Source organism: Megachile rotundata, chromosome 14 (assembly GCF_050947335.1).
Source record: "Megachile rotundata isolate GNS110a chromosome 14, iyMegRotu1, whole genome shotgun sequence".
In the NCBI taxonomy this organism is placed as follows: domain Eukaryota; kingdom Metazoa; phylum Arthropoda; class Insecta; order Hymenoptera; family Megachilidae; genus Megachile; species Megachile rotundata.
This window is the reverse complement of record NC_134996.1, coordinates 10,966,667-10,983,645: the sequence shown is the minus strand read 5'-3', so window position 1 is coordinate 10,983,645 and position 16,979 is coordinate 10,966,667. Positions and strand designations below refer to the sequence as shown.

General features: G+C 33.6%; 2 protein-coding genes across 6 annotated transcripts; both read left to right on the top strand.

The window, feature by feature from the left end:
• Window positions 1–744: 744 nt before the first annotated feature.
• Window positions 745–12,681, top strand: LOC100881003 (uncharacterized). Of its 4 annotated transcripts, XM_076539431.1 has the most exons (18): window positions 745–881; window positions 3,270–3,486; window positions 3,703–3,816; window positions 4,024–4,518; window positions 4,633–4,774; window positions 4,841–8,653; window positions 8,792–8,861; window positions 8,988–9,059; window positions 9,959–10,148; window positions 10,230–10,346; window positions 10,426–10,602; window positions 10,661–10,828; window positions 10,904–10,999; window positions 11,084–11,126; window positions 11,203–11,315; window positions 11,389–11,519; window positions 11,782–12,040; window positions 12,283–12,681. In XM_076539431.1, exons 2-17 carry the CDS (start codon window positions 3,349–3,351, stop codon window positions 11,942–11,944), a joined length of 6,042 nt encoding a protein of 2,013 aa, XP_076395546.1. In that variant the 5' UTR covers window positions 745–881; window positions 3,270–3,348; the 3' UTR covers window positions 11,945–12,040; window positions 12,283–12,681. The 4 variants fall into 4 exon arrangements, with proteins under 4 accessions (XP_076395546.1, XP_076395544.1, XP_012149275.2 ...); XM_076539429.1 differs by having other exon boundaries at window positions 4,633–8,653; XM_076539430.1 differs by having other exon boundaries at window positions 746–881; window positions 3,249–3,486; window positions 4,633–8,653.
• Window positions 12,682–13,038: 357 nt separating this feature from the next.
• On the top strand, window positions 13,039–16,724 carry SrpRalpha (signal recognition particle receptor alpha). Of its 2 annotated transcripts, XM_076539452.1 has the most exons (8): window positions 13,039–13,420; window positions 13,607–13,976; window positions 14,490–14,531; window positions 14,738–14,879; window positions 14,950–15,088; window positions 15,157–15,689; window positions 15,762–16,176; window positions 16,246–16,724. In XM_076539452.1, exons 1-8 carry the CDS (start codon window positions 13,304–13,306, stop codon window positions 16,369–16,371), a joined length of 1,884 nt encoding a protein of 627 aa, XP_076395567.1. In that variant the 5' UTR covers window positions 13,039–13,303; the 3' UTR covers window positions 16,372–16,724. The 2 variants fall into 2 exon arrangements, with proteins under 2 accessions (XP_076395567.1, XP_076395568.1); XM_076539453.1 differs by lacking the exon at window positions 14,490–14,531 and having other exon boundaries at window positions 13,040–13,420.
• Window positions 16,725–16,979: the final 255 nt, after the last annotated feature.

Here is a 16,979-nt window from a genome sequence, read left to right as displayed (position 1 = left end):
AGAAAATTAACCTTCGTGGAATAATAAAATAACTTTGGTCAGGATACGGTTCATAGTTCATAATGGTCAAAGAAGAAAAGAACGGATACCACAACTGCAGACTGATTTCGTAGAAATACATCTACCATGATAGTAATCCATGTGCTCTTCTGATAATGCAAAAATTTATTACTCAATTTACTCATGACTTGTAGATAAAGAGATCACCTCATTATCGATTCACAAATGATAGTTTATTTACCTTTGAGTTATCATAACGTTTACAATATTTTATCTATCGATAGTCATTAATCAGCATTTTAGCGGTCAATGATTATTACCCGCCAGTCGATAATCAGCTTTTCGGTGCTCAGTTATCGACCAGATGGATCTACATAACGGTCAAGTTTAGTCTTTCTCGTTTTATATACAGTGGAATGATAAATCTCATACCCTCTCTTCCTCAGAATCTGTAACATCTAAATGAATTTCCAATTTTCCTAAGATCTAAACTTGAACAGCGGCTTTGACAATGAGAGATTCGTATAAAAACTGCTCCTCTAGTTCGTCTATAACTGATACAGGCTATTCATTGACTATAACTTAATTTTGAATGGGTTAATTAATCATTTCCAAACCCTGAAATAATTATAGACAGTATTAATTACTGCTCTTCAGTCTACAATGTATAAACAGCCCGCTCAAACGGGGCGTCTGAATTTAGGGACTTTTCTCCCTGTTTGGTTTCTAGAAATTAAATTGACCCACCGTCTTCAGTCGCCATCGTTTCCGACAGTTTCGAAGTTTTCGCGTTCGATTCTCGTTAGTTGCCGCGTAATAAAACATAATTTTCGTGAATTTTACATCGACCAAAAGTGTCGCAGCTTCTCGACTATCCAGTCGTGAGTATTGTTTTTCGATTTCGCTTACTTATAATGTAACTTATTTTCGTTTTTCCACCTTTACAAAGATGTTGAACATCACAAATAAATTGTTCACGATTTATTACATGTTGAATGACACAATACTCTCGTGTAAATATAACCAATAAAACTTTCGTTATATTTATCGAATTATGATTGATACAATGATGAAAATAATGCCTGCGCAAAATTAAGATTTGTATGTCGTCAACGATCATGGCGATCGCATAGAGATGTTTGTCTCATATTATGTTACTTGCTGAACTTGGCGAATTTCTGTATTTGAACTAGACATTTCAAAGTTCTTTGAAACTTTGATGACATATTTACGGAAAATCAATTTGATTGATGTATTTCTGTGTTTATTGCACTTTATGTTCAGCAAATCAATGTATTTTACTTGACCCAGTTTGGCTTCTCATGGCTCATCAAGCATTTACTTCTTTTAAACGTGTTTCATAGCACTACATTTTTGGGCATTATTTATATGCTGTAATGAAAATGTATAAAACACTTATTAGAATTATTTTCAACTCCATATTGTAAGTCATGATAAGAACTATATGTTCGATCATCTACCTAGGTTAATTGCAGTTATTGCAGTTTGTCGTGTATATTTTAAAGGACATACTTACCTGACTCTACATTTAATGAGATCACAAATAATTAAACACTTCTACAATTTTTTACATATTATAATGTAATCTTATTTATATCTTTAGGATATTTATAACAATACAAATGTTATATTTCAACATATTTATTATCCAGTCATTAAAAATGTGGAATGATTTATGTATTAAATTGAAATGTCTTCGTTATAGGCAAAGGCTTTACCTGTTTTGAGGACCCTTGATTAATATTATTCATCATGAAAACAGAAATGTAAAGCATTCTCCCAATATAAAACTATAGGTCTGTATCATTACGTCTCATGCTTGAGAGGTATGAGGCATATCTAGGGAATCTTACACCATGGTGGAATGAGTTATAATGAACATGTTAATAATTGGATAATAAGTATATTAAAATTAAACATTCTTATTGTTAAAAATAAAACAATATTCAATTCTCAAATATATTTAAGATATTTTCAACTTTAATAACTATAAGTTATACGTATTATAACAATTATACATATTTTATACCAGAATGGTAAAAACAATTATTTTTTAGCACTGGTCACAATCATTTAATATTCTTACTAAATAAATAAAATATTTCTTTTCTAAATTTTTTATAAGTCAGCTTGAAGTATCTACAACAATGTTATGTTTAAGAAATTGAACAGATTTTTATACTTCTCAGTTTTAATTTTTGCAAACATTTGTTTGCTTTGGTGAAAGAAGGAAATAAAAATTCAGTAGATTCTGATACTTATTATTTTGGAAAACAGATTTATGTTCATTTAATTTAAGCATAAATATAAATATGTTTTCTAAAAATTTATATTAATGATCTATTAATTTTTATTTCCTTTGTACAAAGGCAAATAAAAGTTGATTAAATCTATCCTTCCTCTTCTATAATATTTCTATACAATTACAAAATGGTGTATTTTATATGTATATAACACATATTTTATTAAAAATCTCTTTTGTAAGATGTACCATATATATAGACTATTTTTAATACCAGATAATTTAAAATATCAACCTTGTATATTGTATGTACTTGTGCATAACAAATACATATTTTTATTTCTTCTATGTATGTATCTATTTATCGAACTAAATATGATGCAAATTCATTAATATATTTTAAAAGCACATAAAGCTTATTCCTTTGTGTTTTATAATTTGACATATTTCTGTGCTATTTTCATTTTATGATTTCTTGTATATGTATAATATATGTTTAAAAATTTAATCTACCATATTTGTTCGTTATGTTTGTATGTTGTGTATTGTTCAAAAATTTCTTAGAACCATTTAATTTCTCACAACTATTTTACAGAAGTTCCTATCTTTTGGACTTCTATGTTTAAGTATAATGGAAGAAAAATTCAAACTATAAACTTTAACAAAGTTTATACAATGTTATTATGATTACTAATTTAATAAGCGTCTTATTCTCTATTTATGTAAAGTGAAGTTTGTTTATGTAACAAAATTTCAGGCGATTTAATTTCTAGTAAAAATATGTATTCATCTTTTTCTGCTTATTCAAAATCATTTGAATATTTATGAAACTTGCAGATATTTTTATGAATATATTTGATTAATTACTTTGAAAACTTTTATAAATAAATGTATGGTTGGTGTTTGTACTATAAAACATAATAAATAAATGAATAGAGATATTTATTTTAATATATGCATATATGTGACAGTAATTCTATAATAGTTTTCTTTGAATATAAACTAGCGTCCAAACGGACTGCGGCCCTTAAAACAATTTGGACTGCTCTAGCAAACCATTTGCTAGAGTGAGAGAGCATTAAAAAATGCAAAATTGGAATCAATGGCAATTGTCAGCTGGTGCTGTTGCCACTCCAATGCCACAACCACCAGTTGGTTATGCCACTCCAGGAGCAGATCCTATGGCTATGATGCAAGCTTACATGCAGTATTACAATCAACCAGTAAGTATCATATTAAAATGATTAATGGTAGAGATACAATTTTGAAAAATTAATCTTCATGTGCTATAAATTGTTACAAGCTCTTAATAAAATGTATTAATTACAAGTTCTCAAAAATTGTATTACTGTATATTAAATATAGCTTATATGAATATTTTTAGAATCTAAATGTTTATTTAATATTGGAAATGTAAATAATATGTATTTCTTTGTTAGGCACCTAATGGGTATACAGCAGAACAATGGGCTGCAGCTCAGCAACAAAACTGGGCTCAATGGCAGCAATGGCAACAACAATACCAGCAATGGCAAGCACAATATGGTGAAAAGGTACATAACAAATTAAAATATTATTAATTAAGCTCAAGATGCAATGAGTAATCATAAAGTTTACATAATAGTCATATGCACCTATTGTTCATATGAAGATTTAAAATCCTTAGTAAATTAAGGATATGTGCAGTAAAGCTCAAGTAAAGACTGCTTTTCATAGCATGACATTCAGTTGTTTTTTCATTGCTCTAATTCTTGTTTCAGTATCAGGAAACCATGAAGCACATATCAGCACAGAACTTGAACTTATCCAGTCAGGTGCCACAGTTACCGGTTGTGCAACCTCCACCGCCTCTTCCAAAAGAGGATGCAAAGCCACCATTACCCCCAACCACAATGAATACGTATCAATTTACAAGCATGCCTCCTCCACATCAAAATAATCTTCCATTATTTCCTGCTAAACAAAATGCAAATACCTCATTACAGCAATCAAACGTTCAGAATTGTCCACAAAATCCTCCTTTACCTCCAAACCAACCACCATTACCTCCTGAAAGTAGTAATAATAGTAAAGAGAATAATAATTTAATTGGTAAACGTAGTAGTAATGCCATTAGTGAATCTACTAGTGCTAAAAAATTGAAAGTTGAAGATGAAGAACTAACTGAGGCCGAGAAAACATTTGATGCTCAGTTTAAACAGTGGGAGGAACAGTTTAATAAGTGGAAACAGCAAAATGCTAATCACCCAGACAAGGTAAGTAATGTTACAATTATTATCAGTAGATCACCACAAATATATTAGTCGAAATACTGTGAGTGAAGTAGTGTTCCAATTCTTGCAAGAAAAAGACATACCATTTTATTGTAGACCCAATACAAACAATACGAAGCGAAATGGACATCCTGGCGGGAGAAGCTTATTGAGCGACGTGAACAGATGCGTAGGAAACGCGAGCAACAAAAGCAAGCTACCGCTAAGACAGAAGTTGACAAAAATAAAAGTTTGCCTGGTGACGATAAAATAATGAATATACTGTCGAGTACTGAGAATCAGGGATTGATTAATAATTTATTAGGTATTGGAAAGACTCTCGGTTTAACCGGAAAACAAAACACTAACGTACCTCCTCCGCCACCTCCACCGCCGGCTACTGAAGCTACGGCGTCTAACGTTCAAACAACCATGACATCTTCTCAGTCAACTTCAGCACCTCAGTTACCAGCCATGAATATGTCTTCTAACGTGATGACCTCATCACCTTGGAATTCTCAACAGTGGACACCGCAGTACAATGCAAACGTATCGAATTTTCCAAATTTTCAGTCTGTTAGCGGTGTATCACAACTACCATTTGGTGCTCCACCAACGCAAATGCCTCCACCAAATTTCACTCAGCCACCACCGAACTTTTCAAGTGTACCAAACTTTTCGCAACCACCGCCTGGATTTGTCAGTAATGATTCCCGACAGGGTCAAAATGCGCGACCGTCAATTCCACCGAATATGCAAGGAAGACCCCCTCCGTTTGGTCCAAATAACAATACTGGTCCAGATGGCGGTATGCACAATGAACGTCCAGGACAAAGCGGACCCATGAACAATTTTGACTCGGTGGGTCATCCAAACAGTTTTAATATGAACGATCCTACTCGAGAAAAGGATGAACGTTTTACTCGAGATGGTGATCAACAGAATAATCAGTTTAGATCCAATGATTTATTCAGTCAACGGGGTGACAATTATAAATTGAACGATGAACGTATGTCAGAGACTGATCAGTTCAGAAGAGAGGACAGAAATTATCAAGATTTCAGTGGTAATCAGTTCAACCAACATAAAATGAATTACAGTAACGACAGATTTGGTGGGAATGATCGTTTTGGACCAGGCAATAATAGATTTGGTCCAACGAATGACAGATTCGGACCTGTAAACGATCGTTTTGGGTCTGGGGATAACAGATTTGCTGCTGCTAATGATCGATTTGGACAAGGAAGCGAATCTGTTAATGATCGGTTTGGATCGAACAATGAACCACCGTATGGACCTGGTGGTGATAGGTTTAACAGGAATAACATGGATCGTTTTGATCAAAAGGATCTAGGAGAAAGGCGCGATGGCTTCCCAGGTACTCCACGGAACTTTAATAGAAATAACCAGTTTGAACCACCGGACAAATTCGCGCCAGAGTTGAAAAAACTTATGGAAAAACGAAGGGCTGCGATAGATGTATTTAAACCGAGCTTCCTCGATTCCGACAAGAATAGTAGCGTCGGGTCTTTGAGTGAAAGTTTCAAGAAAATCACCGGTGAGTCTCCGTTTATGAAAACTTCCACTTCGAACAATAATTTTGGGCCTCGTGGGTCTTCCAATTTTGGGCCAGGTGGAGCCGCTAACTTCCGGATGCCTGGAGACTTCAAATCTCCAGGAAACCAAGATTTCGGAACACGTTGTCCTACGGGAATCGGACGTAACAATTCGTTTGAATCGCGAGACGGTGCTGCTCCATTCAGAGGACTCGCCACTTCTAGTCCACAGCAAGATTTCATGGGCACTGAACCTAGACCAGAAATACCAAACATGGGAATCGACATGGAAGCGAATAAAGAGAATAAAAACGAGTCTGTGATGGAACAGCCAGTAGCGAGTTCAATCTTAAACGAACAGACTGTTGACGGTGCCCAGAAGGATAGCTCCGAAGGTTACGCTGGACAAAGTGATATACCATTGTTAGAAAAACCACCTTGGATCGATGCTCAACTTCCTGAAGATTTGTTGCAAAAGGATAAAATTAAACCGGATGAAAATTTGTCTGCAAACTACAATCCTTCAGAACAGGATGCTCAGACTGCATTTAACGACTCAAAGGGAAAACAAGAACTATCCAGCAGCGATAATAAGAAAGTTGAGGCCTTGCCTTTTATGGGAGAGAATGATCCAAAACCTGAAGACCTGAACATGGAGCCACCACCTGAATTACCAAACTTAGGTCCTGTCTCAGATAATGAACTGACTGATCCTATACGAGGGACAAACGAGTCTTCCTTGAAATCGTTTCCAAATAATTCAGAATGCTTTGATCCTACACTCGGCCCAAGAGGTATGCCGTTCAGACCAAATACACCTTTCACTGGCCCTAGAGGCCCCACTGATAACAGATTTCCAGTCTTTGAACCTAGAGGTCCAGGTTCGTTTCCATTTAACCCTCCTGCTCTAAACCAGTACCCGTTAGGTCCTCGAGGATTCAGTGACGGACAGTTTGGACCAAGAGGTCCTAATAACGGCCAGTTTGGTCCAAGAGGTCCCACTGATGGACAGTTTGGACCTCAAGGACCTAACGATACACAGTTTGGTCCAAGAGGTGTCAATGATGGACTATTTGGACCCAGAGGTCCCAACGACGGTCCATTTGGGCCTAGAGGTCCTAATGGAGGACCCTTTGGACCAAGAGGGCCCACTGAGAATCAGTTCGGACCACGAGGACCTAACAATGGACCGTTTGGACCCAGAGGTCCTAACACTGGACAATTTGGACCTAGATTTGATGGTCAGTTTGGACTGAGAAGACCCAATGATGGACAGTTCGGTCCTAGAGGACCAATCGATGGACAACTTGGTCCTCAAGGACCCAACAACCGACCATTTACTCCTGGTAGACAAAACGATGCACCTTTTGATAACTCTGGACAATTTGCTCCCAGAGGACCAACTGAAACGCACAGATTTTCCGGACCTAATGATAGACTATTCGGTTCAAGACGCAGCGATGGACCCTTCCAAAGAAGTCCAAATGGTTCTAAAGGAGCAAACAATGGACAATTTTCTAATGTGAATGATGGATGTTATGGACCTCAGAGCTCAAACGATTCGTACTTTGGGTCCCGAGGTCCAATGGACGGGCCAAACGATATCAGAGGAATTGGAGAATTTAGATCAAAAGGGCCAATCGATAACAATTGCCCTAAACTCCCAGAGAACTCAGAAGCAGGTGGTTCCAACATTCGTGGCGATGGAGGAGTGTTTGAAAACACCAATCAGATGCGGATAGAACCACAAGGGCAGTTTGACACGGATGATATGTCAAATCCAGGCTGGAGGCAATCATACCCCAAGAACAGCTTTGGTGACACTGACCAAAGGTCTTCACGAGATTTCGATTTTGTTAATAAATCTGGGCCAGGTCAGAATGAAACGTTTAATCAAGATACCATGAATAATGTTGAACGACGGTCGCAACTAGATGCAATCAAATCTAACATACCTGAAAGATCAGAGAAGAGTATGGCTGACTTAACTGTAGGAGATTACAAAGCTGAGTTTGGGGAGTCTTCATCCTTTGGTAATTCTATGTTCATGAAACGGTCAGCAGATAATCGGCAGTCTCAAGTCAAGTGTCCACCAGTTAAAGAATTTTGCATAGAGAAACAGTTTAATTACAATCATGGTGGAGCCACAACTGAGAAGAAATTTATTGAACATATACCTGCCAAAGTAATTGACTATGCTCACACCTCTCGTTCAGCGATTCAGGATCATTTGACTCCAGTGCAGTGCTTTGATTATGGACATGGTAATTTGAAACCATTGGTGCCCGACCATGAGGTGCATCCGAAGAAAGATTTCAGAAACTGGGAGGAGAGTGAACAGAATTTGAAAGAGTACACAGAAAAGATAAAGAGATACGAATATTATGCGGATAAAACAGACTCTAGGAGATCTAGAAATTATAATAAGAGAAGGAACAGTGAGGAATCGTTTGATGAAAGAAAACCTGACAGGGAGCGTAGAGAGAAGGAGGACCACAAAGGGAAGGAAAAAGAGGATAGGTCGTTTGATCGTATGTCTGACAAAGATCAAGATGTTCGATATGACAAAAATAGCAATAAAGGTAATTTGAGGTTTATTTAAATAAATATACAGTCTTATTCAAGTATTATTACAAAATATCTATGTGAATTTATAAGTCATATATTTAGTTGTTAAACTATAAAGATAGTTTTAAATTTATTCTTTTCTTTCACTGCAGAAAGAACACGAGAAAAATGTGACACTTCTCAAAAGGAACCGATTAAAGAGAATGACAAAGATGAGGACAGGTACAGTAAAATAAATACTTCATTCATAAATCTGTATTCATATTTGTATGTAACAAAAATAAATTTCTCTTGGCTGTTGTTCATATATACATCAATTTCGTTTTGAAAACATGTAACTTTCTTTAGATCAAAAGGAAATAAAAACTGGCAGGAGAATGCGAACAAGAACGTCATAGATACAAAGCCATCAGATACCAGGTATGTTATAATAATTATTAAATACATCCTTTAGCGTTTAGTCTTTTAGAAACTGTTAAATAAACGGTTTTACAATTTTTATGTTTTTAAATTTACACTATTGGTATCTGTTTATAAATTTAATACTCTTATGAAGATGACACTTTACTGTTGTAAATTTATACTATGCCTTTGGACTGCTAAAATGCAGTTAGAAGATACTAGTTTATTATGCTTGTCTGTATTGTGTCATAGTTTTTGACGCAGGAGATATTTTGGAAACCACTGGTTTTCTTTATTTATAACATGTCTACAATGTGACTACAATGTCACTACATTGAAGTACTATACATTTGAAGCCATGAAACATTTATTTTCATGCGTGCTAACAATTTAAATATAAGCGATGATAAACGATTATTTTTAGAAACGTTTTATTCATTTGAAATAATTTAGCAATTGATACTTATTAAATACGTGTTTTTATGCTATATGTATGAATATACAATAATCTAAAAATAATTTGGGTTCGACAAATTCGATTAGATACATGAAATGCTTAGTAGCATAATACAAACATATGTTTGTACTGTACAGAAACACGTTTCATGTAATTTAATCTGAACATATGAAAACACACACCGATTTTAGGTTTTTAACTATTGCTATTTTTAATAATAGCTTCCAGAAACTTTATACTGTTTCTCATATTTATAATGCATCTTTGAAATTTATTAATATCTTAAGGTTTTCTAATTATTAGGAATATTTTAAATATCAAATATATTACCACTTGTATGTATTAATTGATATATACTTACCATCATTATATCTAATTTTTTATTTACCTTCTTCTCTATTATATTGCAAGCATAGTATTTTAGAAAGATCTCATAATAAAATAATATTACGTCTTACAGTGTTACAGATTCTCAGCATAATGTATTGGAACCTGCACAAAAGACCTTGGAACTGGCAAAGACACCAAACTGTACAATGGTGGATGATCTGCTGTGTCCTCCAGGTCGCCAGAACAGACCACCAAAAATAGCCATTATTTTGAGAGGTCCACCAGGCAGTGGAAAGTCATTCGTGGCAAAACTTATTAAGGTAAAGATTTTATTATAGTAAACAATTAACATTTGTATAAATTTTGTAATAAATTACTACATTGAAAATATTCTTTTACAGGATAAAGAAGTTGAACAAGGTGGTTCTGCTCCAAGGATTTTAAGTCTTGATGATTATTTCCTGGTTGAAAAGGAGATAGAAACCACAGATGATAATGGGAAGAAAATCACAGTTAAGGTAGAACATAAATCGTCATTCTTGTTAGATTTAAATATGTATAAATGATATAAACTTTTTCCATTGACTAATTTTATAGGATATGGTTTACGAATATGAGGAAGCAATGGAGCAAAGTTATATCACCTCTCTGGTTAAAGCATTTAAAAAGAATATCACTGATGGTTTCTTTAACTTCATAATATTAGACTGCATCAATGAAAAAATATCCGATTACGAAGAAATGTGGAGTTTTGCTAAGACTAAAGGTTTTAAAGTAAGTACTCTGTAATCTCAAAAAAAAATTTTTTTTAATGCTTCTCTTAATCTTATAGGTATATGTCTGCGAAATGGAAATGGATTTACAAATCTGTGTAAAAAGAAATATTCATAATCGCACAGAAGACGAAATAAATAGGATTATAGATTATTTTGAGCCAACACCGAGTTATCATCAAAAGTTAGATGTCAACTCAATGTTGCAAGAACAAGCAATTGAGGAAGTATGTTCTTCTGATAAGTTATACGTTTGTGTATAATAATGAATTAAGACTATCCTGTACTCTTTTATATAATAGGTTCACATGGAAGATAGCGAAGAAACGCAGGAGAAACCCTCCCAACAACACAACGAAGATAGTCAGGATAGTCAAGATGATATTCAAGATGTTACTGTAATATTTAGTTGCAATTTAAATTTAATATATATCTAAAGAAAATTCAAGACATTAAACGTATGTCTTATTAATCACTTCTAGGGAGTCAGTAAGTGGGAACGTATGGAGGCAGAGGATAAATTAGGTTAGTCATTTATTTCATAAAACAGTTGTATATTTCTTAATAAATTTCTTGTTTATGTACATGTTTTTCGATACAGATCGTTTGGATGGACTTGCGAAGAAGAAAAATGAGGGAAAAGTACAAACAATGAAAGATTTTCTTCAGGTTCCGGATTATTACAACATGGAAGATACTTCCGGTAAAAAAAGGGTAAGTACGCTTTTGACTAATTTAAATATACTTGAGGACTGTCGATCTGATTTATAAAAATTGCATCAAATAGGTAAGGTGGGCAGATTTAGAAGAACGAAAAGAACAAGAGAAAATGCGAGCTGTAGGATTCGTAGTTGGTCACACGAACTGGGATCGTATGATGGATCCCACGAAAGGAGGAAGCGCTTTAACACGCACAAAGTATATATGATTTAATTTTACTTCTAAATTTATTAAGAAAGATTAGAAGTAAAACTAATGTTTAGTTGCTTGTAAGTTCTAGTCTATAAATTTATACGACTACTTAAGAAAGGAGCTATAAAACATTATTTCTTTTCTTATTTTTATAAACTGAAAAAATCTATGACTTTTATGTTATAAGATGTTTCTGAAAAGCTTATGTCAGAAGCTTATGTAAATAGTTACATTAGGTATTAATAGAAAGAGTATTTTTCTTTTACAGTATTACTTATAATATATCAAGACTGCTCTTTTTGTTGAAGAGATTACAATTAAATGTTATAGAATTATCTTTGTGGAAAAGATATTCTTGTCTCGAATGTTCTACAAATTTTTGGATTGTTATTTTGACAGTAATGTTGAACAGTTTATTTAGAAGAATATAACATTAGTGTTATTACTATAATTAATATGTGTACATGTTTTGAAACCATTTCTTTGAAACGAAGTTTCTAATCTTTGTTTTAGAAGAAATGATTCAGGTAAATTGCAAGTGTCAATTTAACTTTCTCGTAATGTGTTATGTGTATTTTTATAAATCCGTGTAAAAGAAATTTGATATGATCGACAAATTTTTATTTTCCTTTTAATTCAATTTGCTTAAAGTATACTTATCCTCTCGATAACATACAGGTTTTCAAGTATTATTACTTTTATTATTTTTATACTTACGAAAATATAAGAAGTTAAAAATTCAGTATCTTAATAATCGTTATTATTGCAGGTTTTTCTCACTATCATAATGATAGTTATGTTTTTATTCGACTTCAGTAATGCAAAAAACGTGAGTAAGGTGTCTACAACTTTTCGGGAGACGATATACGGTTTTAATATACCTTTGTATCCGTTTAACACAAAGCATAAAAGTCGTATTGTCTTGTGTAAAACATTGTAATTATTGTATATAACATACATTTAATGAAATTGTTCCATTATACATTTTTATATGTAGTTGTGCATAATGTATTAGATAGATTTACAGCTTAAGTATACACTGCCTGTTGAGGGTTCTGTTATTAACAAATTAAAGTATATTCATCATTCAGTTCAAAAGAACAATTATTGTATGATTACAATAAGAAAAATAAATTGTAGAAAACTGTTTGATATTTTATACTTATAATTTCGGTATAAATTCATTTCTAATTGTAAACTTTAAAAATTTTGTAGCCTGCAGGCACTGTATGTATCCGGTTTTCAGATATCAGGAGATGTGGATAGTTCTCCCTGGGTTCTTTCTACACTCTTCCTGGGTCCTGAGCTTATCCTAGATTCATTCTGGGTCCTAAGTTCCCTAGTCTCTAACTCTAGCTTTTTCCCAGATTTGTTTTTTTTTTTTTTTTGGATTCTCTAGACCCTAGGTTTTTCCTAGGCTTTTCCTAGACTTTTCCTAACCATAGCTCTTATATATCTATATAGGCTTGACCTAAGTTTTCCTTTATACTCTTCCCTGATTAAAAATTGCGTTTAATACAGCAATAAATATAAAATATAAAAGAATGTATGAAGCACATTTTTAAATATATGGACAAACCAATATCACATTTTTGTGATATCAGCATTTACGTGCCGTTGCAATATGCAACCGCCTTAAAGTTCCTCAACGTTTCATTTTATCGTATCTTGTAGCTTTTATTCTAAGGAACAGTCTGACGTGTACAAAAATCAAACTGCACGATCACGAATAGGTTAGATCGCAATATTCTATAATAAACATTTTTTTATTGTCAAAAAATCATATAATCATGTTGGATCTATTTACTATATTTAGTAAAGGTGGAATTGTGCTTTGGTGTTTCCAAAGTACCTCGCAAATATTTGCGCCTAGCGTTAACGCGCTAATACGAAGTGTCATATTGCAAGTAAGTACACCTGTCAAGGTTTTATATTTTTCTTTCTTTTTCATGTCCATATGGAATACTGTTCAATAACTGATTTTCGTGTCAAGAATTGAAATAAAACAAAAGATATATTTTTCTTGTACAGTAATTTATCTGTTAAATAGTTTGCTTTTGTCATGATTATATTTTTATAATCTTTTTTTGCAGGAACGTACGGGAAATCATACTTTTGAATATGATTCTTTGCGGTTGCAATACAAACTTGATAATGAGTTTGAATTAGTGTTTGTTGTTGCATATCAAAAGATACTACAGTTGTCATATATAGATAAATTTTTAAATGATATTCATTTGGAGTTTAGAGACAGATTTAAAAATGAGTTGGAGAAGTCTCAATGGTTTTATAATTACGAGTTTAGCAGGAATTATGAACATGTTCTTGCTATGGCTGAACAATGGGCACGAACTCAGGCAAAGATACCTAAACAAATGCGTACGTTTGATGAGAGTCAAAAATCAAAGAAAACTGTTGCTAGTATGATTGAAAGAAAAGATGACAAGGATAATAAAAAGCAGGGTACGTAGTAAATATAACTTAAAAGTTTAGTTTTGTATAGTACTTTTATTTATTTCAAGCACTTTGCATTCAATGAGCTTATGATATTATTAATGTCTTTATAGCTTTGATATCCCTAAGTCCTATGTTATGGAAATCTTAGATGACCTGTATATATTGCCAATATTTTAAGGTTCTCAATATTTATTTAAAGTACTCAAATATTGACAATATGTACTGATTGTCTAAGAACTCTGTTATTTCTTTTGGTACCAGGGAATTAGAAATAGTTTGGGTGTAATTATTACAAATAATCAGGTTGTAGTTAAACCTTTCTAAGATTAATATTTATTTATTAATGTAGTTGTACAATTTTTTGGTGGTTTCATTTATTTTTGAGTGCTAAATACTATAAGCCATTGATATTTGTTTAGGATTTTATATAGAATCACAAGCAATTTTCATTTAGGTAGTAATATGTCCTTTCCAATGTGGGTATCACTAACAGGAAATGGGGATCTTCTTCGCTTCTAGGTAAAAGGAAGAAGGGAGTTAATACTAATAAAGATGATCAATGTAAGTGATTTTGAATTTCACATGCTGCATTTTGTGTACATATCATACATTATCACCAGACATAACAAAATTAACAGCACCTTGCCATACCTCTATTTTATCTCACAACATAGGCTAAATATTCAGCAACAAATTAATAAAAATTAAAACTATAATGGAATTTATTGTCGAATAAATATTAATCCGGCCATTATGTGATTCTGTAGTGAAAGTTCAAGAGGTTCCAAAACAGGACCTGGTGAATAATCAAATAAATCATAATGGAGAAATAAACGAAGAGATTTTAATTGCGAACCGCGTGAAATTGGCTCAGAAACTAAACAATCAAAAGAAGAAAGTTGATAAGCAGTAAGTTTATAGAGTTGAAAACTAAAGGAATATATTTTACTATTCAATTATTCATATGTAATCATTGTAGGAAGAGTCAAAAGCCTGAAAAGGCAGGTAAAAAACCTCGCGTGTGGGAATTAGGTGGGACCACCAAGGACCTTGCTACCTTAGAGCGCACCAAAGACAAACCAGAAGAAAGTGGCGATTATGTGGCAGCTGATACAACAGTAAATTTATCATTCACAAATGACCATTGACGCGATTATGTCCTTGTTGAAACTAATATTTTTTACAGTTAGTAGGCCAGATGAAAGGCAGTATTCGTGATATAGAAATTGAAAGTGAGTCTGAAGATGAGTCTGATCAAGAAATCGAGAACCCTAAGCCGCAAGTACAAAAGAAAACAAACAGTATGTTTTCAATGTTCAAAAGTTTGGTCGGTAATAAGAGCTTGAAGCACGAAGACATGGCTCCAGTTCTGGATAAACTGAAAGATCACTTGATCACAAAGAATGTAGCTGCGGAAATTGCTCAAAAATTATGTGATTCTGTTGGCGTAAAGCTGGAAGGAAAGGTGTTGGGTACATTCGACAGCGTGTCAAGTACTGTTAAGGCAACGCTAACAGACGCACTAGTACAGATATTGTCTCCAAAAAGACGAGTTGACATTCTTCGAGATGCAATGGAAGCAAAGCGGAACAATAGACCTTACGTTATGACCTTTTGCGGCGTCAACGGAGTAGGCAAATCAACGAATTTGGCGAAAATTTGTTTCTGGCTCATAGAAAATAATTTCCGCGTGCTTATTGCTGCGTGTGATACGTTCAGGTACTTCTTTTTATTGCAATACTCGAACTTAGAAGTATGGTGTATTTGAGTACATTTTATATTTTGTTTCAGAGCCGGTGCAGTTGAGCAACTGAGGACCCATATGCGTCATTTAAACGCTCTTCATCCACCAGAGAAACATGGAAATATGTCTATGGTTCAGTTGTATGAAAAAGGGTATGGGAAGGATGCTGCTGGTATCGCCATGGAAGCGATTCGTTTTGCTAAGGACTCGAGATTCGACGTAGTCTTGGTAGACACCGCTGGTCGAATGCAAGATAACGAACCGTTGATGAGAGCCTTGGCCAAGTTGATCAAAGTAAACGAGCCAGATTTAGTACTCTTCGTCGGTGAAGCTCTCGTTGGAAACGAGGCTGTTGATCAATTAGTGAAATTCAATCAAGCGTTAGCCGATCATAGTCAATCCACCAATCCTCATATCATTGACGGAATCGTGTTAACTAAATTTGATACAATCGATGATAAGGTAAATATAACTGATTACAACGGTGCTGCGCAAGAAATATAGTTAACATTTGTTGTGGATTGTTTTTAGGTAGGCGCAGCGATTTCTATGACATACATTACTGGGCAACCAATCGTTTTTGTTGGTACAGGACAAACTTATACAGATTTAAAATCATTAAACGCGAAAGCGGTAGTTCACGCTTTAATGAAGTAATTGTTGATTCGAATAATAAAACGATATTAAATTTATTACATAAATGATTCAAACTTTAATAGATTATTATTAATAAATTCAGGGGATAATTATATACAAAAAGATTTAGCAGAAGTAATATATTATTGTGTCTAAATAAGTACTGTTCTTAATGTATGTATAATTATGTCTTACCAATTATGTTACGTTAAATGATTTGATAAATGCTATCATAAAATCCTTAGAGACGCTCGCGTACTATCCTTAGTCGATTTATGTTGCAAATGGTTTAATGTACAAATTTATAGACAGTTTTCTAAAAAATATAAATGATGGAATTAAAGAGCAAGGATATGCTTCCATATTTCAATTAATTCTTGTACTGCAGTATTTTTATTTGATACCTTTTGTCATTATAAACGTTATACATTTTCTCTTTATGATTGTGCTATTTGCTATAAATAGGCACTCGCGATCACGCGAGCCCTTGATCATAACACGTAACTCATGACTCGCAATCGAGTGTTTGTCATTTAATTCATTAACAAAAAAAAAACTGCTGTAAATTCAACATAAACATAAACAAAGAGTAATATATATAGACCAACCACTTCATTGATGTATCATAA